This window comes from Drosophila arizonae, chromosome 5 (genome assembly GCF_054131065.1).
Source record: "Drosophila arizonae isolate 15081-1271.41 chromosome 5, UAZ_ARI_1.0, whole genome shotgun sequence".
NCBI lineage: Eukaryota > Metazoa > Arthropoda > Insecta > Diptera > Drosophilidae > Drosophila > Drosophila arizonae.
Window position 1 is genome coordinate 18,068,183 of NC_142925.1, and position 25,518 is coordinate 18,093,700.

Sequence of the window (25,518 nt, forward strand, 5' to 3'; positions counted from 1 at the left end):
TTTTCTAATCTTTTATATTTTATATGGCAAATTTGATTTAATTTATATTTAATTTTTATTTGTATTTATTTATAGGTGATCCCTCTTTAGCAATTCATTAAGTACACCTCAATAATGATTGACTAAATGCGTTTATTATTAACATATTAATGTGATTTTTCTTAATTTATTTGTTTGTCTTATTAAATATCGACTACATGTTTTTATTAATAATCAATTAATTGTATTTTTTTTTATATTATTTGTTTTTTTTTTTTTTTTTTTTTTTTTTTTTTTTTTTTTGTATGGACTAAATGCGTTTATTATTAATCTATTTATTTGAATCATTTAAATAAATTTTTTTATTTACAGTCAATAATAAATTAAAAAAATAAATGAATAAATAATTTAAATAATTCAAATGAGTTGATTAATAATAAATACCACATCTATTATTAATTTATTAATTTGATCCTTATTAATTTTTTTGTCTGTCTTATTTGTTATATATATTTTTTTATTTCTGTTTTTTATTTCAACCGAATGTAAAAATATTTATTTAAATAAAATCTTATATTTTCATTAGATAATTTTTAGTTCCTTTAAGTGGCAAATACTTTAGCAGCTGTTTTATTAAGGCCCCCTACACTATTTTATTTGGCAAAAAATAAAAGTTTTTAGCCATCAAAATTTGATTTCCATAAATTAAAAACAACTTAAGCAAGCTGTCCCCACACTTAAGAAGTTGGAAACAACTTAAATGTAAGCATGTTAAGATTCTAGACGCCATTTTGGTTTGCAGTGACAGACACGATAGTTGGACACACACACACACACACACACACTCACACACTTGTTTAGCCGGCAAACATAATTAGATTGCATTATGTAAGTGTTGCCTAGGCGGCTAGTGGCTACCCCCCCCCCCCCCAGACACACACACACACACACACACACTCCTGCTCGCGCCCAACCCTGGGCAGTCTAAGCTCTTAACCCTTACCCGAGGCAATTTCAATAAAATTCGGCTCTAGTCTGCGACGGACTAAACCCAAAAAGCAGTCAAATGTCTCAGACACAAACCACAGCGATGTCTCGCCCTGGCATTATGCCTTGTCCAACACATACACACACACACCTAGCCACACTCTTAGACAACTGTCTTCCCTTCTCTCTCTCTCTCTCTCCCACTCTACCACTCTGCCTGGTGAGCTGCAGGATTTGGCCAAGGCAATGGCCTTTCAAAATTTTCGAATTTACGTAAATTTAACTTTCTTGAAATACACTTAACTGTAAAATTAATTATAAAAGGCAATTGTGTTGGTGTGTGCGTGTATGTCTAAGCTTATGCGCATGTATGCATGTCTACATATGTATGTGCAAGTGTGTGTGTGCATGTTATACAGCCGCACACCCACTTAAGTTTGTCTTGGTCTTTGGCCGAAAAGGTGTTGGCATGGAATTTGCATAACCAACTGAACGTCAATGTCTTCTGCATGCGACCAGCATATGAGCATGTGTGTATGCTGGTGTGTGTGTGCGCATGTACAGTTGTGCGCGTCGACATTTGCATAGTCCACGTTGTATACATGACCAACCAGTTTCTATGTATGCGAAAACACACTAATTAAATGTTGAAGGCAGTTTATATTGATGCCTCCGCATGGCCAGCGGGCTGGCGAATCAGGCTGACGAGGTGGATGAAGAGAGGGAGGAGAAGAGGGGGAGGGCAGTGGCAAAAGCATACAGGTAAATGTACATATATACATTTGTACATATGTACTGTGCATTATATAATAGTGAGAAGGTAAAGTGTCTATGTGTGTGTGTGTGTGTGTGAGTGTGTGTGTGAGTGTGTGTGTGTATTGGCTTGCCTAAGAAAATCTATAGCCGACGAGGCTCAAACTCAAACCGCAACCCAAATGTCTTCATTTTCTACAGCAGACCAAATGCAGCCGCAGTTACACACACACACTCACAGATACATATTATTAGATATGCATGTGTGTGTATATATAAGGATTTGTAATTACATTCGGCATCATTCGGACTCGTCTTTGTTGCCCAAGGCAGCAGCAGCAGCAGACGCATTTCTAATGATTATTTGCAATAATTTCGAAAATGTTCTCTCTTGATATTAGAAAATAAATACCTGTTTCTATTTATTATATTTTGTATTGGTATTAATGCTTTTAAATAAACATTCAAATATTAAGTCTTAATAATAAAGAAAAAATAAAAGTTATGTTAGAATGCATTATATTAAGTGATATAATATTAACATTTATTTATCCTTTATATATATTCAAAAATGGAATATTTCCAATGTTTATTTATAGCAGTTTTAAATTTCTATCTCTACATTTAACAATTTTTTATTATTCTTAAAATTTTAAATAACTCTGTTAATCAGTATATGGAAATGTTATCAATTTTAAATAATTTTTTTTTAATATTTTAAAGCAATATATAATTAAATCTAATGACCATGTATATGCAACCGTCTAAAATCTGAATTTGTAAATTTTTTAATAATTAACTTTTTTGTTAATAATTAATTTAATTTTTTTAATAAATAATTTTTAAAATAATAATATAATTAATTTTTTAAATATTTTATTATTGATAAGCAACATAAATTAAATTATTTTTTTCGTATAACGTATATGAACATGTTATACATTTTACGTTAATAATGCAATATATGATTCCGTCTACTGATTATACACACTCGTTTAAAATTGCAATTTATATAAAGATATATTTTATTTTATTTATTTTTTATTTATATTATTTTATTAATTTATAATATATTCCAATATAAATTTGGTTGTCATTTTTTTTTTTTTTTTTTTTTACATATTTAATTATACTTCATATATTTATTTATTAATGTATTTTATAATTGAGCCTAACTAGACTGAAAATCCACAAATATATATAATAACTAATAATGAAATTATATGAAAAATTCTTGTATCCTTTCTACATATTTAATAATGCATTCTATAATTAAGTCTAGCTGCAAGTTGATTGAGTGAAACTTTGTGGCCTTGTTTGCCCTCCCCCACCCCCTCCCGCCGTTAGGCGTAATTATGCATTATGCAATGCAATTATCATTCTGACAGTTCGGTTAATGCCACGTGCCCTACGGCACTGGCTAACTAGCACCGACTCCGCCGACATCCCGGCTTGGGCTTTGGCATTTTGCATAGTCACAAGACAGTCGCTGTCTTGAGGCGCTGCCACCTGCCCGGTTTACACACGCAGACATTTTTAATTAAACGTAAAATTTTTGCGCTATTGATTAGTTTCCGAAGGCTGACGGCACGTGGGGCACCACGGAGCAGCACGGAGCACCATAGAACTGCCCTTGCATGTGGAATTGGAATTGTGTAGCCCTAGTTATTGCCAACGCATTAGTATTAGCGCCTCAAATGACGTGACGCGCTCCAGGGGGGGGTGGAGAGGGGGGCGTTTGCTTGCAACGCGGCGCGGCTCAGGACTGACACGCAAGCAGCCAAGGAAGACGGACGAAGGGCTACGGGCTGCCAGTTACGGCTCTGTCATTGTTCAGAGCTGGCGGAGGAGGAGGGGATGCCTTTGGCTGGCAGCGAGTTTTGGTTGCCAGTTTGGCGTCTTTTTAACACAATGACAGTTAATTAGATTGTAAGGATAGGCAAAGGATATGTGCGAGTATAATTTCAAGTTTCCTATGCAGGTGCAATAGTTTCGGCCGCAAAACTTTGTGTCTGCCAGCCAAATGAGCCTAATTGACTTGGCTACGAAAATGGTTAGGACAGCTAGCTGCCATTGATTTTCCATATAAGTGTGTGTGTGTGTCTGTGTGTGTGTAGATACAATATAATAAATAATAAACTAAATGCACATTTACACACCTCGCACAGCGGAAAGTATATATATTATAGAGCGATATTCAATTTGCTATGCAGATTTATTGGAAAATCAATTTTATCCATTTAAATGTCCTTATTAAATTGCCAGCCAGCTCAACTAATGAAATCATTAAAATAGTCTAGAAGCAAATGGCAAACACACACACCCACACACACACACACAAGGAGAGTTTTAAACAGTTCTATGTAAAATTTATGTGGCTAGTGGAGGCGATGTTTAGGCTACATATAATAAGCACACACATATACATACAAGCAAGGGACATTGCCTTGAGTCGGCTAGGACAACACACAGACAGACACACAGACACAGCTAAAGATGCCAGACCCACCCCTCTGCTGCACCCTTGGGCGAGCGCTGCTTAAACCCTTGCCCAAAACTATCCGCCGAGCCGAGCAGGACGACGACGGCGGCCAGACATCGAAAACATGATTTTAGTGTTTTCAAATTTGAATTTTAAACAAGTCATAATATAATTTGGCTAAGCAGCTAGGCAAACGGCAACAGCAACAGCAACGGCCCAAAGCTGAAAGCCTCCTTTTGCTCCTGCTAGCCTCTTGTCTGTGTCCACTTGCTGGGCTTTAATCCGGCACAGGGCCCAAACTATGCCCGCATAGAGCTCCCCCGCCCCCCCAGCCGTCCAGCCCACTGCTGCGGCAACCACGCAACTCGAGAAAATTAGCTTAAGCTGAGGGCCCGGCTCATTTTTCGCTTGGCGTTTTTCTTGCCTCACCAAATTGTGAAATTTAAATTAGATACAAAAGTAGCTCTCCCTCTGCCACTCCCGCTCTTGCTCCCTCTCCTTGCCTCTTTTATATACAGCTGTGTATATAAATTAAGTATATATGTATATATGTTCAATATGTTTCTGTGGTGTGGGTGGGCGTGGTTGTGGATGTAGTCAGGCAAACTATCTCACACGAAATATTGTAATTTTCTTCCAACTGAAGACGTAAACGGATATTAGCAGCAAATGTATCCCCACGTCATTTTGTAGTCCTTAACGATGTCCTGCTTTTGGCTTACAGCAAATGGCAGTGGAAGCGCCCCTTTGTTATCGAATATGCTGATTCGCTTGAGCAGGGTAGATTTATCGCAAGGAGTGAATTTTCAATTAATTGCGCAATTATAGCGGACAAAGTGAACTAATGGCGCAATGTTGCCAATGAATTGAGCTAGTCATACTGTTGAGAATAATAGGTGAGTATAATGTCATATGATAATGAGAGTATACATGTCAAAACTATCGGTTTACATATAAGTAGCATCGGTAATTAAGAATATGATATTTGCATTGCGTTAAAGACGAGAAAACTTTTTGCCTTCATCTACAGCAAAGTGAATCATTATTTGATTAAATTGTATTAATTATTCCATTAATTAAAGAAAATTCTTAAATTAAAACAATGCCCAACAAAATAAAATAAAATAAAATAAAATAAATAATATATACGTTTATGTATAATATATTTTTTAATTAGTATATTTTTGTTGTTTTTAAATTATTTAAATGTTATTACTTATTATTATTATTTTTATTATTATTTCTTAGTAATATAATAAAGTGTGGAATCTGTAGATCAATATGATACTTTTATTTAACAACTCATTTGGTTTAATTAATTTTCGTTACATGTTTCCATATTTTCAAAAATATAGCATAAATGCATTTAATTTAAATTTTTTATTTATTTATTTATATATTTTATTTATTTATTTATTTTTTTTTTTTTTCATTTTATTTATTTCATTTATTTTATGTATTTTATTTATTTTATTTATATTATTAATTTTATTTATTTTATTTGTTTTATTTATTTTATTTTATTATTTTACTAGCTGGCCCGGCAAACGTTGCATTGCCCTCTATATTATTTCTAGGTAAAAAATTGTTGAAAGCTATGTTGTTCAGGTTGGGATACACTCTGATTAATTTATTAATCGGATTTTCATTCAAGCGCCTTGTAAAGGACATTCTTCGTTTTTTGGTCAGGTGCAAGAACAAATAATGCGGATGGTTTGCCAACACGTGAGCTTGCCACGTTCAATTGACCATGAGAAAAACACACATTTTCTAGATTGAGGCCACAAATAGTCAAAGATTGGCCCTGTGACTTGTTGATCGTCATGGCGAAGACGAAGCGAGAATTCAAATAAATTCAAAGGGCATATCTTTTGAGATCATCGGAATCCTAGGAATAAGAACTTCCTCATCTTTAAATTTTCCTTTGAGTATCGACGCGTGAATCACATTGCTCATCAGTTTTCTTATCACCAAACGCGTTCCATTGCACAGTTTTGGTTGGTTTAAATTTCTAAGCATGCAAATCTTGGAGAATTGCTCTTTTCATAGCTGTGTTCATTTCTTGACGCCGGTCATGTTGTTCTTCCATATTGCCCATGAAGTATATTTGCAAGAATTTTTGATGTGCATCTTCAATAGGTTGCAATGATCCAATGCGATGGCAAATCTGGCCTTGAATCTTTAAATTCAAAGCCATAGTTATAGTTAGATTTACAAACACTTTTTACATAAATCTAACAAACTACATTATTCCAAAATTTTTTTTTATTTTATTTTTTTTTTTATTTTGACAGTCATAGAAAATAACATTTTTAACGTAAATTACCTTAAATGTCGGATTATATCCGTTACCAATAATTTTCGCCCCAAATGAAGTCATTTGAAAACAGGCATTGTATTTTTGAGTGCTCGTTAGAAAATGTCGTGATTCTAGTGTTTCGCCATAAAGCAGGGAACGCAATGGCTCTGGTGGCGAGACCACTAATGGCAATGTCACTTTACCACTAAGGCAGCACAAACCGGGCGTTTCACCAGCAAACTTCAATGCGCCACAATGCTGGCAAACAACGTCCATTGGACCAATGCAAACTAAACGATTCAAGCTGTAATCAATGGTGCAATCATATCGAAACGCTGCTCGATTCAAATCAATCCTTGAACCATTTCTTATTGCCATTTCACGGGCTGCCTCTCTTTGAAAAGCACGAATTAAGGCCCTTCTTTGCTGGGTACTAACGCGGAGCCTTTCTCGGGCGATTTCTCGCTCTTCGTCAGATAATTGACTCGCGATATTCCGATGCCTAATTGCATTATGGGTCCGCCGGGAAAGATTAGATCTTCTAGGACGCGGCATTTTTATTAATAGTAATACTGCCCTCGCACAAAACCATATAAATCAATCGAGAAATATAAATATAAATAATTTACACAAATTTATGTTTGAGACAAACAAATACCTGAACTTTCGAGATATTTAGCTTTTGTAAAAGTCCAAAAATATAAAAAGCCAAAAATACACTTTTTAATAATTAACTTTTTTTTTAAATTTCGAATTTTTAATTTTTTATTTATTTTTGATTAGTCAGGTTTTAATCTTTTGATTTTTTTTTTTTTTTTAATTTTTTCAGATTTTTGATTTGAAATATTTAGAATGTTTAAAAGTCCAAAAATATAAAAAGCCAAAAATACACTTTTTAATAATTAACTTTTTTTTTTTTTTTTTTTTGAATTTCGAATTTTAAATTTTTTATTTATTTTTTGAACAGTCAGGTTTTAATCTTTTGATTTTTTTTTTTTTTTTAATTTTTGCAGATTTTTGATTTGAAATAATATAAATCAATCGAGAAATATAAATATAAATAATTTACACAAATTTATGTTTGAGACAAACAAATACCTGAACTTTCGAGATATTTAGCTTTTGTAAAAGTCCAAAAATATAAAAAGCCAAAAATACACTTTTTAATAATTAACTTTTTTTTTTAAATTTCGAATTTTTAATTTTTTATTTATTTTTGATTAGTCAGGTTTTAATCTTTTGATTTTTTTTTTAATTTTTTCAGATTTTTGATTTGAAATATTTAGAATGTTTAAAAGTCCAAAAATATAAAAAGCCAAAAATACACTTTTTAATAATTAACTTTTTTTTTTTTTTTTTGAATTTCGAATTTTAAATTTTTTATTTATTTTTTGAACAGTCAGGTTTTAATCTTTTGATTTTTTTTTTTAATTTTTGCAGATTTTTGATTTGAAATATTTTTCTTTTTGATTAGGAAAAAAATTTTTTTTTGTTGAATAGTCTTTTTTTTTTTTTGTTGAATAGTCTGGCCTGCTCGAGGCTGTGCCGTAGACTGACTGACTACATTTGTTTATTTACTTCTACACTATTGTCAAAACTGTCACTGTTACCAAGCCTACTGGGTATAAAAAAAATTTGAACATTTGGGGAAAAAACCGCGTTTTTCAAGTATTCGGCAAATTTTTTCAGTATTTTTAAGACCCTATACTAAACTCGTTGCGGAGACAAATCCAACAAATAAAATACCATGAAAATTGGTCCAGCAGATCTCGAGTTATAAGTGCTTGGACACTTTTACACAACTCTCTTTTATATATATAGATATATTTATTTATTATTCCCTAGGCAGCCATTATTTGGAATTAAACGACAATACATCTGAAAATTTTTCTATGCATTGCTATATACTAGATGTGTTTGCTATATTTAAATTTAAGAAAAATATGTAAAAATCAGATGTTAAATAAATATGCAAAAATCCTATAATCGGCTATGCATCTTGACTTGATGCACATAACGCTTTGACTGAAGGTGTATTTAATATTTAAATAAATTTTCAAACAAATTTTAATTTTAATTTTATTATACTTCTTAAACGAATCGAGTAATCGATTATCATAAGCCCAAAGCCCATCTCTAATTGCCATTGATACAATGTAAGGCGAAACTGCTTAGCTGCATGGCGACTGGGCCTCAACTGCCAGCTTGCTCAAAGGGCCAAAGCCTATATAAATACCTATATATACACACACTGATACACACATACAATCATATAGTAGTAGTAGTAGTAGTAGTTAGGACGTAGCTAAACTTTAAATATGCTTCGTTAGGCCGAATACGTGGCCCGGGCGTGGGTGGGAGTCGCATTTCTAGGGCGTTGTAATCGTCAACTTGGTTTGCATACATTTTCCATTCTAATTTCTAATTATTTCAATTATGTGAATGTGTGTGTGTGCGTGTGTGTGTTTGTGTGGTTGTCTGACCAGCTGGGTGGGCCATGTCCTCGGTTTGCCATGTCTCCCCCGTCCCACCAGCCCCCTGTCCGTACACATCCTGTCTGTCTATGCGAATTAATTAAGTGTTTTCGTGCGCGGGCAAAATCCTTTTGCGGTTCCAGTCGCCCTCTGGCCTGAGCAGAAGTTGTGGAGCTTAGCTAAGACCAAGGCGCTCTGTCCATGTGCTTACGTGCATATGAATGTGGAGCGTAGAGAAAATCAATTATAAATTAAACATTTATTAAAGAAAGCATTGACTTCGCTTTTGCCTTTGCCTCTGCCTTTTGCCTGAGCCCAGGCAGCGCAACTAGAGCTACGACCCACTATGCCTATGCAAATCAAGAGCGGCATAAATAATGCGACATCATTATTTAGGCAGGTAGGCGAAAGAAATATGTATATACGGAGAGGCTGAGATGCTGAGAGAACGTCTTGTCGTATAGCCAGCGAGGGCAGCCAAGCCAGCCAGCCAGCCAGCAAGCCAGCCATCGTTCCATCCATCCATCCATCCATCAATTATGTTGAAGTCGAGCTTTGCCTTTTGGCAGCTGCTTAAATGTGATTCCACTCATTTCGATTGTCTCTCGCTTGATTATGCACATGCATTTGGTAGACGCGCTCGTACATCAAACTCAAATAAATGCGGCCTGCATGCATATATATATATATATATAGGTATACTATATTCATATATATACGATCTACACATATGCTGATAGATGTTGAGTATAACTGATTTGTGTGAGTATATCTGCATTGGTAATTTGCTATAAAGTGAATTTAATATGGCACGCAGTTCTCTCCATCTCTCTCTCTCTCTCTTTTCCTTCTCTATGCAGATGGGGTATGCCTGCTGCTTGATTCACATTAGCTTGCTGCTGTCTTTGAGGTATTCACTCGTCGTGTACACCCGACTAGAGCATTTTTATGTATTCTTTCTTTTTGTTTTGTTTGCATTTGCACATGCGCAGCAGGAACTCCACAGATGTTTTGCATGCGAGATGAGCGAGATTTTACTGCTCTTTTTCTTGCTCTGCTATTGCTTTGCATTTACATCGATAAGTAGCCAGAGACGACAGACGGATAGAACAACTGTCACAGCGATAGCGGCTGCATGTACTACGGGTATTCGAAAATTTTAAGATATGTACATAAAGAAAATCTATATAAATATATACTTAATAAGTTGACCACGTGTTTCGCTTAACAACTTTTGAGTTACAAAATGGATATCAGTGAAATTTTCAGCATATTAGCTGTACACTCTATAGAAAATTAATCAATTTCCGAAAATTCCCAGAACTTTCAATTGTTGCCATTGAAGACAACTAACCCAGCTTGTCGCCTGGGTGGGATCTGCCATGGCTACTTCTGTTAGTTACTCGCATTTCCACAAACCATTATACCCTGGTCTTCAATTTTTAATGGGTATACAAACATTCAGCTCTCATTTTATGCATATGAATATTGTATTTCCAAAATGTAGGCGACGAAGTGTTAGTCATTAGGTTTGATGCTTTGAATCCGGATTCAGATTTGAAATTCGTCAGTCTCCTTTCAGCAGCGACGGCGACAGAGAAATTTTATTATTAATTTTTCCGTTTTGGTTTCTTGGAAAAATTTTCAAAATTCCCCGTATTTATTTTGTTGACTAAAAAACATCCAGTAAATATGTCGTTATGGAAACAGACTTCTAAGGGAGCTCGTTGCCTGCTAGGACCAGCACGTAATATTGTTGTACGTCAGAGCTTTTCGAAGAAGCACAATCCTACTCCTACTTGCATGAACAAGAGCAAGAAGTCACAGGATCAGAGCGGAAAGTGTGAAGATACCCATCCTAAGCCACGAGATGCGAAGACAATACGTCAAACCTTTCCCTTTTATAACCTTATTGAGTTTAGCCAAGAATGCTGTCCTGACCCATGCGCCGATTCGTTTCCCCCCTTCGATGTGTGTTTGTACAAGGAGTCGGACAAAAACAAGCGCAAGTACCAAGTCACCTGGTCGGAGTGTCCGCCAGTGGCGATCATGCCGAAGAAAATTTGCTGCTTTGAAAAGATTAAACGGGCACCCGTTAACCGCCGTGATAAAAGTGAGAGGCCGGCCACGGCCTGCGAGCCACCGCCGTGCAAAAAAGCGACGCCTGCTGAGCTGGGATGTCCTAGGATCAAATTGCCACGCTGCGGCCCAGCTCGGATTCCACCCAGATGCCATCGGGTCCGCTTCCCCTCAGATTGCGTGAAAGTGAAGGCGCCGTATCCGGCCTTCTCGGAGTGTGCGCGACCCAAGCTGCGCAAGAAGCGCAGGACCGAATGCACCTGCCTAGCCGAGATACCCCAATGCGAGCTAAACAGAATTTTGAATAGACGCCTCGAAACCGGAAACATCAGCATGAATCCCTGCGAAAGGAAGCCTTGATTGCATAAAGGCATTTTGGTTGAATATCTTTTAAAAGACGACCGTGAAATAAATAAATTGATTTATAACTGTGTAGCACTTTTGATTTTTAATAAAATTACTTGTGATTCAACAAACGTTGACTTCGAGGACTCGTGCCTCGGTGAATTAATTGACGATCAAATAGATCAGTAGATTAAACAAAAGAGGTCTTGGTTGCTCTAATGAAATTTAGTTAGGACGGCCGTAAAATGTTAACTGGACTCATTTCATGTAAAATCCTGCAATGTGATTAATCAAATGTTTAATCTTAAGTTGTAATGATTAAAGTTATTTCTGTCCCAGTGAATTGAGGATAAAATTGATTGCTAGGTCAGAGACTCACTTGGTTCGTTCACTCGTATAAAAAAGTCCAATCTGTAAATGATTTATTTCGTAAGCAGAATTTTTGTTTTCTAATCATGGCAGGCCATGGGAAATTCTCGTGCGACATTCCGATTGTGTTGGGTGTGTGGCATCTTTTCGACACAATGAAAACAACTTTCGACTGGCAATAACATCAAATTCCAGTTTTTATTTTATTTTTATTTCCCATCTTTTTGTTTATCCTTGGGGGAAAATGTCTGGCATGCAGTCTATGGCGAGGGGCGTTGGAGCCATAGTCCAAGTAGGTCGGCGTTTCTCCACTACCTCAAGATTCTCGCTGCTGGGATCAGTGGGTGACAGCTACCACGGATTGCTACTGAAGCAGAAGAGCGCAGTCAAAAACATTCAGAATGTAAACCATATCAGCCGGCCGCTGGAGGATAAAACCACGCTTCGTCTAGTCTTGCAAAAGCTCGACGACAGAAGACACAAGACGACGAGCTCAACAGACAACGATGGGAATAGTTTCGGTCGAAAGCAATCGGATGAGAAGCCCAGCGCTCTGAGTCCATACATACCATCAAAAAATAATAATCAAGAAAAGCTCATCTTCATAAGCGGAGAAATATTTCTTCCAGTCCGGCGGCCTGAGTTTGTTAGTCCAAGCGCGGAGGTCATCTCCACAGAAGAGGAGGAAGCCTCTGTCGATGAGGTGCCTGAGCCTATCAGCGGGGATCAAAAGATGGAGCAGGGCATCGAAGAAAAAAAAGAAAAGCCTATAGTCATGATTGAACATGTTTTCTACGAAAAACAAAAGGACGAAAATCAAATCAGTGAGGTTGAAGCGATCTGCGAACATGAAAAAGACGAAAAGCCAATCGAAGTGAGTGGGGAAATCGAATGGGGACAAGAAAATGAAGAGAGTCTTGTGGGTTTGAGTGACGAACAGATCTACGGAAAACAGATCGAAGAAATGTCCCTTATTCAGGATTACGAGATCTTGAGTACCGAAGAAATGGAACAGCAAACCTCCGATATGGCTGAAGAGATCACTAGTAGAAAACAGAGAGAAGAAAAGCCTATTCAAGATGAGATCACCAACATGAAACAGAAGGAAGACGATGAGATCTTGAGTACAGAAGAAATTGAGGAGCAGCCCTTCGATATGGCCGAAGAAATCACCAGTAGAAAACAGAGGGAAGAAAAACCTTTCCAGGATGATGAGATCGTCAGCAGGAGACGGAAGGAAGACGATGAGATCTTGAGTACAGAAGAAATTGAGGAGCAGCCCTTCGATATGGCCGAGGAAATCACCAGTAGAAAACAGAGGGAAGAAAAACCTTTCCAGGTTGATGAGATCATCAGCAGGAAACAGAAGGAAGAAAAGTCTTTTCTTCAAGACGACGAGATCTTAAGTACAGAAGAAATGGAACAGCAGACCTTCGATATCACCGAAGAGATCAGTAGTAGAAAACAGAGGGAAGAAAAACCTTTCCAGCATGACGAGATCATCAGTAGAAAGCAGAAGGAAGAGGAATATTTTCATCAGGATGACGAAATCTTGAGTACAGATCAAATACAACAGAAATCCTTCGATATGGCTGAAGAGATCACCAACAGAAAACAGAGGGAAGAAAAGCCTATAGGCAAAATATCACAAGCCTTTTTAAAAGAAAGCCCCGAGGTCGCTGAACTGACAAAGCCTGAGGAAATCTTCAGTAGTGATCAACGAAAAGAGAATCAACAGTAGAACTGAAAAGGATGGAAATTTAATCAAAACAGGACCAGAGACCGTTTTACATGCAACATAAGGATATATGGATAAGATGAGTGTAACAAAGAAGAATTGGTAGTGCTAAACGATGAATAAGACAAAAAAGCCATTGCTAACTTTTCTGTGTTTACGATATAAAAAATAAAAATAAATATAAAATAAAAAATAAACGCCACAGATTAAAAACAAATTTTTTGCTTTTAAAAGACTTTACTAGAAATTATATCGAATTATATCGAAGAATATTTTTCATATTTACTAAGCCTTTCAGTCTTTTTTTTACAAATTTATGCTCGGCCGCCATTTTCGTCTATCATACATCATATAAAATAGTCAATATATAAAAACGAATATTATCGATAAGAAAGTTTCGTCTATCCATCTGCATTTGCTTTGAGCATGAAATTTCTCAGACATAACTTATCCATTTCCAGGTTTTTAATTTGAATTAAAAATCAAAATAGTTAGCTTTTATTTATGTTCAAATAAAAAAACATTAATGATTGGGCATATCTTTTTATTGGACTATGTCACTTCTACTCTATATCGATTTACCGCAATCGTAGAAGCCCTTGCATGAATATATTTCAAAGCATTTGGCTTTCGATGCGAACAGTCATAGCTACGGCGCTTGCTGCTCCGAACCTTTCGGCTTTTAATAAATTTAAATTTTGGACTATATATTTTTTTTTTTTTTTATTTAAATTCAAATTTGTTGAGGAAATTTTCGGTACCACTCAGAGATTTTGTGTTGCGATTTTTGAAATGCTGTCACTTACCAAGAGATGTGGAGTGGGAAAATCCGCCAATGTAGCTCGATTGGCCTACTGCCAATTGGCGAATCAGTCATTTCGTCATTATTCAGATGATAAGTGTGAAGAGAAGCCTCAAGAGTCGAAATGTGGTTTGGTATTAAATGAATACACATGTGGCCAGAAACCCACTGAGCCGTACGTTCCCAAGCCGGCAGCGAAACAGCCACCTTTAGTTTCAATGTGGACGATCGAGGGCTGTGGCCAGGATTCTTGCGCCATGGATCTGCGCTACGATATGAAATACTATTCCGTATCCGACAAACTGAAGCGCAAGTATCAGGTAACGTGGAACGAGTGTCCTCGCCTGCTGATCAAACCGAAGAAAGTTTGCCTCTATGAGAAAATGAAGCGCCCCAAAATCGAGCGCCGCCCGCGTGGAGCCATGACCGGCGGCACGCCCCAAAAGCCCCCAGAAACCCTTGATAAAGCCAAGAGTGCGTGTGTCTATATCAAGTCTGTGTGCTGCAAGACTGGTCGCAGGCCGCCCAAGTGCAAGGCGGCCTTTCCCTCCCTGGGTAACTGCGAAAAGCGCAAGACGCCTTATCCCAGCTATTCCGAATGCATTAGGGATCCGGCCATACCCTTGCCCCCAGTGGAGTGTGGCTGCCTGAACAAAGTCTTCACCTGCGATGCATGGGCTATACTGCGGCGGCGCGTCGCTCGAGGATTGACACCGCATAAGCTATGCGGAGAAGCTTAAGACTGACCCAACAAGAGTGAGAGAGAACGAGAGAGAGGAGCTGACTAGCACAGCTATCACATTGGAGCAATTGGAACAATTGGAGCTGGCGCTTAAGACATTATCGAGACTGTACGGCCTATGACGAGTAGAGAGGTGCGAATAATTTGATAACTGGCTGAGTTTTTGGTTATGACCGCAGAGGAAAGTACAGAGTGAAATAGCTTGAGAAGCGCAATTATTATTATTTTTTTAATTTAATTTAAATTATTTCTGAATTACCGAAAAAATATATATAGATAGTTATAAGTACAACAACCGCATTTATTCATAATTAATAATAAAGAGAAACCTTTTCTCATCCCCGTGACTAATAGAGTAGGCTTCTTGATTCTCAAAGTTCGACCTGCTGTCATTCGCATTTTTTTCTCTTTCGAAAAAAAAAAAAAAAAATCTCAAAATTTTCCCAAAAAAAAAAATGCTACAAAATCAGGTATTTCCCGCCAGTCGGCACATTTTGTGGCTGGCCACGCTGACTCGCCGGCTGTGCAGCAAGGATGCCTCTTGTGGCAAGGAGACACCGAAGTGTGACTCGAAAGGCAGCGGCAAATCGTCTTGCAAGCGCACGCCCAAGCCCAAGGACTGCAAGAAGAAGCGCGCTCCCTATCCCAGCTTTTCCGAGTGCAAAAAGAACAAAATTCCGCCAAAGTCGCCAAGCGAATGCGACTGCCTGAAGCTCGATAAATAATATATTGAAGAATATAAAATATATACAAATAAATAAATGAAAAACAAAGTTGCAAAAATATTAGGAGCAATCGATAGTTTGATACATGTATATTGATGTCGATATTAATCGATATCGATGCAATTTTAAAACAGAGTAACCTTAGCTTGCTTTGTCGTTTTCGAATTGGGTTTCATTCATTGAAATAAAAATTGACCGAGCCACACACTTTCACACTTCATCAAATTTCTAGATAAAACGAGTAATTCAAATTTTTTCGTTGTCAAAATTCAAAAAGCGAAAATGCAAACGTTTAAGCAATTGAATGAACTTTTGAAATTAGGTAAGCGGAGCCTTCATCTGGCTGCCAATTCGACGCTTTTTGATAATAGCTGCTGGGAGCTGCGGAAGCAGGCCCGCCAGTCGGAGACGACGGTCAACTCGAGTCGGCACTGTAGATACGATCAGCAGTTTTATCGCCCACGTTCGCTTAATTCGGGCCCTATCTCTGACACCTGGTTGGCACGCAGAGACGATGAACTGGCCAATGATGTAGCAGACGATGCGGGTATCGATCCGGACAATACGGAGTCAGAGTATCGATCGAAGCCGTCACTCGGAGATCGTTTAGATCTGATCCACTACAAGCCGATGCGCCTGAAGGATCGCTGCTACAGTCGCACTTGGACGGACTTTGAGGACCTGAAAGTCAAGCAATACATACAGCCATACGTTCCGCTTCGACACACACCAGCGCGCAAGAAGTCCAAGCCCCTGAAGGAGTACAAACAGCCCATAACAGCCAAAAGGCCGAAGCCCCAATTCAAGAAAACCCCCATAAACGAATGCTTCCGCTGCCAACGCGTCCCCAAGTCCACCACTGCATATTATTTTTAATGTTTCCGTAATTGATATCATGTCGACAGTATAGTTGAGATTATTTTGGTTTCTTTCACTACATTTTCTTTATAGTTTAAAATACAACATTAATAACAAATCGTGGCTTGAGTTGTATTTATCTGCATTGCAGATGTGTGTCTACTGATATATTTTGCCTTGTATATGGCAAGGCTATATATGAGATTATGGCTCAAGTATCTGAGAAATTCACAAAAATATGTTGAATATGCTCCCCTGATTATGACAAGTTAATAAGAAGCCAAATATTTTAATGCGCTTCATATATTAATATATTATCTATATATTTTATTCAGTGAATCAGTGAATAATTGATAATTTCTTTCAATCTCATTCAATATCAAGCTTTTATGTATTCTCACATTGACTAGTATTTTTAATTAAATAAAAAGCAGCTATATTTATGCAAAAGGTTTTTGGGATAATAGAGAAGTATTTTTTATATTATACGAGAGCTTTCACTTAGATATTTTATATTAAGTGGTTCTAGGAAACTAAACTTTTTTGTTTACAATGTAAAAAGATAATAGATAATAATATCTGTTATGCTTTTATCGAATAGTCATATAAACCAATTCGATAACTACTAATTTATTGAAATGAAAAAGTATTTACAAATTAAAAATATTTATTTGCATATGCCATTAACAGTATAGGCATTAGAGGCTCAGAGTAAATGGCAAAGGGCTTTAAAAATTAATTCCAACCACAACCGATGTAAATAACTCTAGGATTTAGTTCTTTTCAGTTTAAACTTCAGATTTTTCATTCATACTCATTTTGACCGCTCCTCTTTAATTTTTTCGGCTTTAGCTTTCTTGACGAATTTTTTGTTCGAGCGTGGAAAATATTTGGAGCTTAATATGTGGCATTATCAAAATAAATATTTAATATTCATTTCTTATATTTGCTCCTTCCCTTAAGCAAATTAGCAAATCAGCTAGCTACAATAGTTCAGCTTCAGTTTAGCTGCTCTGTCGAATCTTACATCCTAGCCTCAAATTCTAGGCTGGCTTTGCTTTTCACTTTACAAAGATGAGTAAATGCTCGTGCGTTGGGAAACACAAAATTTAGTCGAAAATTAGGTTTGCTGGAGGAAGTTTCGTTCCGGAAAAAGGAATAATGAAAATAGATCAGTAAAATTCGAAATTCAAAAGTTTTTTTTTTTTTTTTTTGTTTTTGGTTCGGACCATAGGTTTGGCAAAACATTTTACTGACCATTTTTTATTTTTAATTTTGGCTCATCCACAATGCAATCTCTACGGAATAATTTTTCTAGCTTGACACTAGCTGCTCTACAAAAATGCTCGAAGCAATTCAACCAACAACTATTTGCATCAATCGGATTTTCAAAGCGGGGCCTTGACACTCTGTATGGCGCAGAGTCGTGCGAGGATTGCGTGGAATCGTACCGCATATCGCCAGCAAGGGAGGACTTGAAAAGGATTGAGCCGCCCGATCCGTTTAAATCGAAGGATCCATGCTGGCAATCTTTGCGTCGGACAGAGTATAAATGCCGCACTGATCCCGAGTTTATGATTGATTCATTTGTCAATGAGCGAAAGAAGTGTCTAGGCGATCCCTGTGCATTTGACGTACCCCGTGCCGATCTGAAGTACTACAGGCCGTCCGATAAGCTCAAGAAGAAATACCCACGCACATGGATCAAGTGCGTAATGAAGCGGCGCAAGGTGAAGATGCAGTGCGCATGGAAGCCAGTTAAGTACGAGCGTCGCACGTTCAAGAAATTTGTTCCAAAAGATGCGTGCGAAGCCAAACCCTGCACTTTGGGTGCCCCAGATCTAGGTCTGGCCCAATGCCTGAAGAAAACCGGGGATTCTCCCTGTCCACGGGTCACAATGCCGGGCTGCCAGCCGGGCCGTGTTCCGCCAAAATGCACTGTCGGATTCAGAAAGCCAAAGGACTGTCGCAAGCGCCTAACCAAGTATCCCGCATTCTCCGAGTGCCTCATGGATCCCTTGCCGACCGCTCCACCCGTTGAATGCAACTGCCTCAAGACTCCTTCAATGTGCAGTGTTTGGGAATACTTTCGCAACAAGAAATCGTAGGCCATCTGACCTATGCGAAATTTTATAAAATTTATATATATAGTATATATGTGTGTATATACATACATTATATATATATATCGGTATAAATTTTGAAAGAAATTATAAGCAATTATGCGGAGCCATACTTTGCGCCTGCACCAAACTGTGCCTATTCATGTACTGTGACTAAATTAGAGCACCAAGCATAGGAATTGTCGAAAAAGATAAACAATATGAAATATTGCGATATTTCGATTTTAGTTATGAATAAATTTATTAAAGGACCTGTCCAATTGCATTTCGCTTTATTTCTATTTATTTATTTATTTATTTATTTCTATACAAATATAAAACAGTTCTCGTCTATTATGTGCGAAGCTATTTGAATGTGGCTTCAAGGCATAAAGGAAAACATATAGCAGGAGGCGTGACTCTTTAAAATATATTGATTATATTATGATTTGCATCAATTTCATGTCCGTCAATCTGTCATTTCGTCGTTCCATCCGGACGAGCATCGTTCCGTCCTTCCCTCATAGCAATCCGTCCGACGTTCATTCCGTTCATTCGTCACTCTGTCCGTACCTTCATCCGTCTGTCCGTCTGACGTGCCGCTCGTACGCTCATCCAAACGTCCCTCCGTTAGTCTGTCCGTATTTCCGTCGCATCTATACGTCTGACATTCTGTGCTTTTAGTCCGTCCGTCCTTCCCTCGCATTATTCCGTGCGACGATCATTCCGTTCCTCCGTCACTGTCCTTCCGTTAGTCTGTCCGTATATCTCTCTTATCCATCCGTCATTCTGTACATCTTTTAATCCATCCGTTCTACTGCCCATAAAACTGCAGTCTCCACTTTTCCCTCCTGCAGTTTTTCTTTTAGTTTTAAGTATTCGATTCCAATTTTGACATTCCAAAACAAATTATTGTACAAAATTCAAAAAAATGTCTTTATGTCCCAGACTAATGTCAGGAATACTGGCGCGGAGCACTGCCGCCATGGCCAGAAGTTTGGTGTTTTTCTCAAAGCGATACGCCCACTCAGTGAACCTTGACGTCGACCCAGGCAAATGTTGTAAAATTCGAGACGCCGAGTCGCAGAAATGCCTTGAAGCAAAAATGACCCGATGCAAGCCGAACAAACTGCCGAACGACTGCATCAGACATGAGGATCCGTTGCACTTATTTTTAGAGCAATATCCCAAGCAACTGCTGAAGATCATACGACCCCTTGAGGAGAAGTGTGAGCTCTACAGGCACGATGCGCGCCACTATGAGCCGTCGGACAAGACGCGCCGATACCAACGCACGTGGCCCGAGTGCCCGCTCATTTGGCTGCGCCCACGAAAGATCTGCTGTCCCGCGCCGGTGCACCATGTGCCAGCGGAGCGGCGCACAAGGAAGCCGCCCAGCGGGCCGATTTCGATGACGGATAGATTTGCGCACAAAATGAAGCTGCTGTGCCAAGAGACGCGCTGGCACACCAAGCCAGAGCCGAAGTGCAAAACGGCCAAGACCCCGTCGCAGTGCGCCAAGGTGATGGCGCCATTTCCCAGCTTCTCCGAGTGCAATCAGCTCTTCACTCCGCGCTACTGTGACACCGAGTGCGCCTGCCAGGCCGTGCCCAGCCTGTGCGAGATATGGCGGCTCTATCATCGCAACTCGGAGCTGGCGAAGAGCTGCACGAAGGCATTAGTCAACTACTGTCCGTACAAGCGTCGGGCACGCCCTTTGCGCTGAATGGCAAGTCAAGGGGCTATGAGACGAGAGCTATTTTGATTTTCTGGAAAAGTTTTCCTTCGCCTCGGCCTGGGTAATTATTATCAAAATTCGTATTCGGTCATGGAGCTAAATTTCAGAACGTTTCGTCTGCTGTCCCCGCACAGAAGCTTCTTGAAAGCAGCTGGCAACTGTTTCGTGAGGCTTCGTTGTTTATCTGGCGGCCGGAATCCGCCCGCCGATCCGCCCTGCCAGCACAAGGATCCGGACTGCCATGCCGTCGACGACCCATGTGAGTCGGCACGCAATGTCTTCAAGCACGTGCTGCCCTTCGATAAAAACATGCAGCGACAGCGGCAGCAGAATCTGCTCGAGAGGCCCTGCTGTGTCTCACGCTTGGCGGCCAAGGCGCCCTGTCCGGCCCAGCCCTGCCCCTGGAATAAGCGCATCCGGGAGCAGGATGTGGAGAAGCCGCCGTTTCGGTCCATGTGGGAGCCACACTTCGGTCCTGCGCGCTCGAACTGCAAAGGCCGCTTTCCGCGCTTCGATGCCATCTACTACGAGCCGTCGGACAAGACCCGAATGTATCAGCGCACCTGGAGCGAATGTCCGCCAGTGAAGGAGCGCCTGAAGAAGGTGTGCTGCCTGGATGGCATTCAGCCGCCAGAGGTGCTGAAGCGTGTCAAAGAGCCCTGCCCCCTCGTGACCTGCAGATTCGACTATTCGCGCATGCGCCACATCTGCGAGAACGCCATAATCGACCCGACCTCAAAGTGCTGCAAGATCCACTGGCCCTGCTGCAAGCCGGCGCGCTGCACCGTGGACTGTCGTCCCACCAGAAAGAGGGAGCACTGCAAGAGGCTACGAGCGCCCCATCCCTGCTTCTCGGACATGTACCGAGTGGCCAGAGCTCGACGCTCTATTGAGTGCCCCCTGGGCAACTGGTCAATGTGCGAGGGCATTCGGCTGCAAATCAGACGCGATACCTACGGCCTAAAGGGCTCTTACTGCTAAAGCCGGCAGCTATGACCAGGATCCATGTATGAACTCAGTCCGCATGGCCTGACAACACCACTGATCCTGGACATGGCTGTCAATTAGCAGGCGAGCCCAGCCTAGGCTAGCCTTAATTCCCAAGTCGAGAGTCTCTGCTGTCTCAACGGTGAATATTTATTGCTTTTCTGGATGTCGATTTTAATAAAAAATTATTAAAAAAGACAATCTAAAAAAAAATCGAATCGTTTCGTGCATTGATGATCATATTTTAGGGATCTGTGATAATAATTTTAGCTGAAAAATACCCAGTGCCGTCCTCCAGTCTCTGAAGTGCGCGCAGCAGTGCATATCGCATTATCTGCTTCGACTGCGGATCATTCATGTTCGTGTCGATGACAGTTTTGCCAGATTTGTTAACAGCGCTCTCATTGGTCTCAGAGCTCTCGATGTTCTCGGCTCTCTCGCTGTTCTCAGCTCTCTCAGCTCTCACATCTGGCTTCGCATCACTGTCAATCTTGACCATCGACATGCTTGGCTCCTCATCGGTTGCTTCGGGCGTCTCACTCGACTCGGCGCCCGCTACAGGCACCTCGATAGTCTGGAAGGGCTTATAGGCTGGTATGAAGTCATCCTCAATATTGATTCGCTGAATCGGCTTGGTGTTGTCTAGCCGACTTGAATCTTCGCTTTTGGCAAGAGACAGAGTCTTAAACTCTTTGGACAAATGCTTTAAGCTCTCGCTATGATTCACAACCTTGAGCATGGCAGCATGAAGTTCGCCAATTCGACGCGACGCCTCGGTGAACTCGTTGCTGCTCTTCGGTAGTTGGGCGCTAGGTTCCGAGGAGGGATCATTGATGTCCATAAACGGGCTTTCGTCGTACATCGTGATTCGTCTGTCCATAGATGCGGTATTTACCTCGCTGTTGACGATTTTTCCGAGCTGCTGACTGCCGTCAGTGTTAGCTAATGCCTCGACATCGCTTCCTTCATTATTCTGGGCAAGTAAAATGGAATTTCCCTCATCGTGAAATTCGAACTTGTCGAAATCGGCCTTGAAACCGAAATTTAAATTCACTTTGGGTTGCTCATCGAACTCGACGCCTACCAATCGACCCAGGGTTGTCTTTTCGCCATCTGCGCTATCGCAGCGCTTAATTATGGACTCGATCCGTCGTGCTAGCTCGGTTTCCAGTTCTTCCTCACTGTCCTCGGCGTTAATCAGCTCGTTTTGGACAGTCTGCAAGTCCTGCACTGCACTTGCCTCCGCCACCTCATCATAGTTTGTCGCGAACTCTGTTTTGCTTGGTTGACCCAATTCAGCATTCAGATCGCCGCTGCTGAAGCTCCGACATGCATCATTGACATTCCGTTCACTCGATTTATTTGGCATTTCATTGGAACTGGACGTGTACCTCGTTGATCCGATCTCATTATGTTGTCCCTGGCAATTCATTCTGCTATCGGCGTTACATACTCCTCCATCTCGTGCCCGGGTGTGCTCGGCGGCGGAGCACCATATGATGGGCATCCGCGACGATGAGGCCAGGCTGCAGCGACTTATACAGTGTAAGCAGTGAGCTATCCCAGGTAAGCGGGACATCGCAGCGGCCGCTTCTTTAAGTCTTATATTGATAATTTAGGTAACGGAAATTTGGAAATTGCCCCAAAAAAGAATTATTGAAATATGTGCCAACTTATATTATAATATATCAATCACACATTCCTGATTGAACACACTCAACCGACAGAGGCTGCTTCGATTTGGCATGTACTGAACGTCAGCATCATGTTTTTTGAAAGGCTGATAAGATATGATTATAGGAAGGCATTGGAAAATCTTTTCTATCCACCGATAAATGAGGTCTCTGCCTATAAGACTTTCTTTAGTAACCAATAAAAAGCCCAGTATACTACGAGATCTGTCAAAAAATTTACACGGCACTAGAGAGACCCTTAAAAGAACGACGCTACGATGAATGAGAAGAGACCCTCAAAGCAGAAGCTGATCAAGATTAGAAAAGAGGAGTAGAGTCGATAAGAGTCGCAGTTCTTTCTAGACAGACCTCATATATATAAGAAATATCAAGCATACGAGAAAAAGTAGTTTCAAATCAGATCATATATGTATTTTGTAAACTCATATACACATTCTAGATCATACATGTGAGCACCTCTGGACTTGCCAATAGAGCAAGTCCATTTAACTATATTGCATCTCTTACATATGCATCTAAATTATGCACTGTAGTTGAAATGGATTTGTTCTATTTGCAGGTGGGGCATTCGCAAAATTTGGACTGAATCGCATCTCTTCTGATATCAGCGCGATGGGCTTCGCACGTTGAGAACAGTTTAAGGCAACGGCACTCTGCGGGACGTTCGGGTAACTCGGCCGGATCCAATTGCCTGCACTCCGAATAGCTGGGATAGGGACACTTGGGCTTGTCACAGACCTTCGGACGTCGCACTATGTCGCAGGTCGGAGGAACGCGCGCTGCTCTGCAGCCGGGTAGCTGCACTCGCGGGCAGCCCAGGGCTTTTTTGTTGAGGCAGTCGAAGCGCGACTTTTCGTGATCTGCGGAGCACACGCCGGTCGAAGGAGAACTGGGAGGACTACGGATGTGGTTCTCGGGCGGTATAGCATCGCACCAGCAGCAGACCCGCTTGGGCACCATTTTGGGACAGCATTCCCACCAGGTGCGCTGGTATTGACGGCACTTGTTTGACGGACGGTAGTAGAGCACATCGAACGGGGTGTTCGGACACTTTGGACAGCATGCGGGCGGATAGGTCCACAGCGCTAGCTGCTCCTTGGTGGGATTGACCGCATCCTCCCACATGGACTGGAACTGATCGGTCTTATTTTTTATTCTGTTGTTCTGGGCAATCCGATCGGTCGCCTCGTAAAACGACTTCCGGCTCACTCTGATGGGATCGCGTGTCTCCGATTGACAGGTCTCATCGCTACAGGGATGCATCTTGGGGCAACATATCGGCTCTTGAAGCTTTTCGCAATTATCTTCCCTAGGCGTCTCGGAGTCACTTGATCGGCTATTGTCTTTTTTCTTGGCCAAGTGACTTGTGCCGTGCAGCTTTGCATTCGGCACATGGATCGTCCCTAATGGCCTGGGTGAGCCTAGGACCAGTTTCCTAAGCATGGTGATAATTTAGAGCCGTCGAATAAAATAAAAGAACTGATTTAAAATTTCATTTGGAATTTTGAATAATGTGAGGCAAACAACTTGGTCGAAAATGTTATTTAAATGCCCTACGGAGCGCCTACTTGAGTCAGGGTAACTGAAAAGCGAAGCTTAGGTGTAATCGATTAAGTTTTTTGTTACCATTCAAAATGGGAAAGCAGGGCATATTGTTCTTGTGAAAGTTTATGTAACAGGCACGAGGAGGCGTGGCAGACACCATAGAGTATATATATATATTCTTGATCAGAGCCGTTTCTATCGTCAGCCGAGTTGATCTAGCGAGGTCCGTCTATTTATTTGTTCGTCCGTCTGTCCGTATGAGATCTCAGAAAATATTACAACTAGAGTCTTGAAATTTTACATGTGGACTTGTGTACACTATAAGCAGTACGTCTTTATCGATAACTCCACCCATTCCGTTTTTATCGATGACAATCGATTATTTTATTTCGTTTTTTTAAAGTAGTTTAAATACTTTTAGATCTACAGTCTTCACATTCACTGTGTAGATGCATGTGACGAATACACAGATTATGTGATTTATAGATTTTGGATACCACGCCCCCTTCGCCAAAAATTTGGGAAAAGACACAAGTACTTCAAGTACTTCAAAAATCACACATTTTTTTAAATTATTATCAGGCTCTGAGAGTTTAAGGAAGATAGTCCCACTATAGAAGTGAAGTAAGTTCTCGCGCAGTCGCTGCTAGCTGCGCTGTTAGCAGAGCGCCTGCATATGCATGTAAAGCAGCATGGCTAAGAGAAGTGCTTGGAATATCAACTCTCTGCAGGGTTGAGGGCATCTAACAGTCGAGCAGTCTCAATTACAAATTTTTTGCTTGTTTATTTACTTATTTTTATTTTTATTTTAATTTTATTT

At 40.1% G+C, this 25,518-nt stretch overlaps 8 protein-coding genes across 13 annotated transcripts in view; 6 read left to right on the top strand and 2 right to left on the bottom strand.

Moving 5' to 3' along the window:
- pdm3 (POU-domain protein pdm3) overlaps positions 1 to 25,518 on the bottom strand; it is a 104,326-nt gene that overhangs the window by 30,954 nt on the left and 47,854 nt on the right. The gene's annotated exons all lie outside the window — the stretch shown is intronic.
- On the top strand, positions 10,490 to 11,488 carry LOC108617007 (uncharacterized). The gene has a single exon (XM_018012615.2). The coding sequence runs from the start codon at positions 10,667 to 10,669 to the stop codon at positions 11,411 to 11,413; it is 747 nt and encodes a 248-aa protein (XP_017868104.1). The 5' UTR covers positions 10,490 to 10,666; the 3' UTR covers positions 11,414 to 11,488.
- Positions 11,894 to 13,722, top strand: LOC108617000 (uncharacterized). Its single transcript, XM_089471343.1, has one exon. It carries the CDS (start codon positions 12,012 to 12,014, stop codon positions 13,506 to 13,508), a length of 1,497 nt encoding a protein of 498 aa, XP_089327469.1. The 5' UTR covers positions 11,894 to 12,011; the 3' UTR covers positions 13,509 to 13,722.
- Positions 14,109 to 16,750, top strand: LOC108617006 (uncharacterized). Its single transcript, XM_089471344.1, has one exon. The coding sequence runs from the start codon at positions 14,109 to 14,111 to the stop codon at positions 15,045 to 15,047; it is 939 nt and encodes a 312-aa protein (XP_089327470.1). The 3' UTR covers positions 15,048 to 16,750.
- Positions 17,922 to 19,020, top strand: boly (borrelly). The gene has a single exon (XM_018012612.2). It carries the CDS (start codon positions 17,922 to 17,924, stop codon positions 18,738 to 18,740), a length of 819 nt encoding a protein of 272 aa, XP_017868101.1. The 3' UTR covers positions 18,741 to 19,020.
- cola (comas sola) lies at positions 19,666 to 20,460 on the top strand. Its single transcript, XM_018012613.2, has one exon. The coding sequence runs from the start codon at positions 19,666 to 19,668 to the stop codon at positions 20,458 to 20,460; it is 795 nt and encodes a 264-aa protein (XP_017868102.1).
- Positions 20,563 to 21,672, top strand: swif (swift-tuttle). Its single transcript, XM_018012610.2, has one exon. The coding sequence runs from the start codon at positions 20,563 to 20,565 to the stop codon at positions 21,451 to 21,453; it is 891 nt and encodes a 296-aa protein (XP_017868099.1). The 3' UTR covers positions 21,454 to 21,672.
- On the bottom strand, positions 23,540 to 24,713 carry LOC108617002 (uncharacterized). The gene has a single exon (XM_018012609.2). It carries the CDS (start codon positions 24,594 to 24,596, stop codon positions 23,703 to 23,705), a length of 894 nt encoding a protein of 297 aa, XP_017868098.1. The 5' UTR covers positions 24,597 to 24,713; the 3' UTR covers positions 23,540 to 23,702.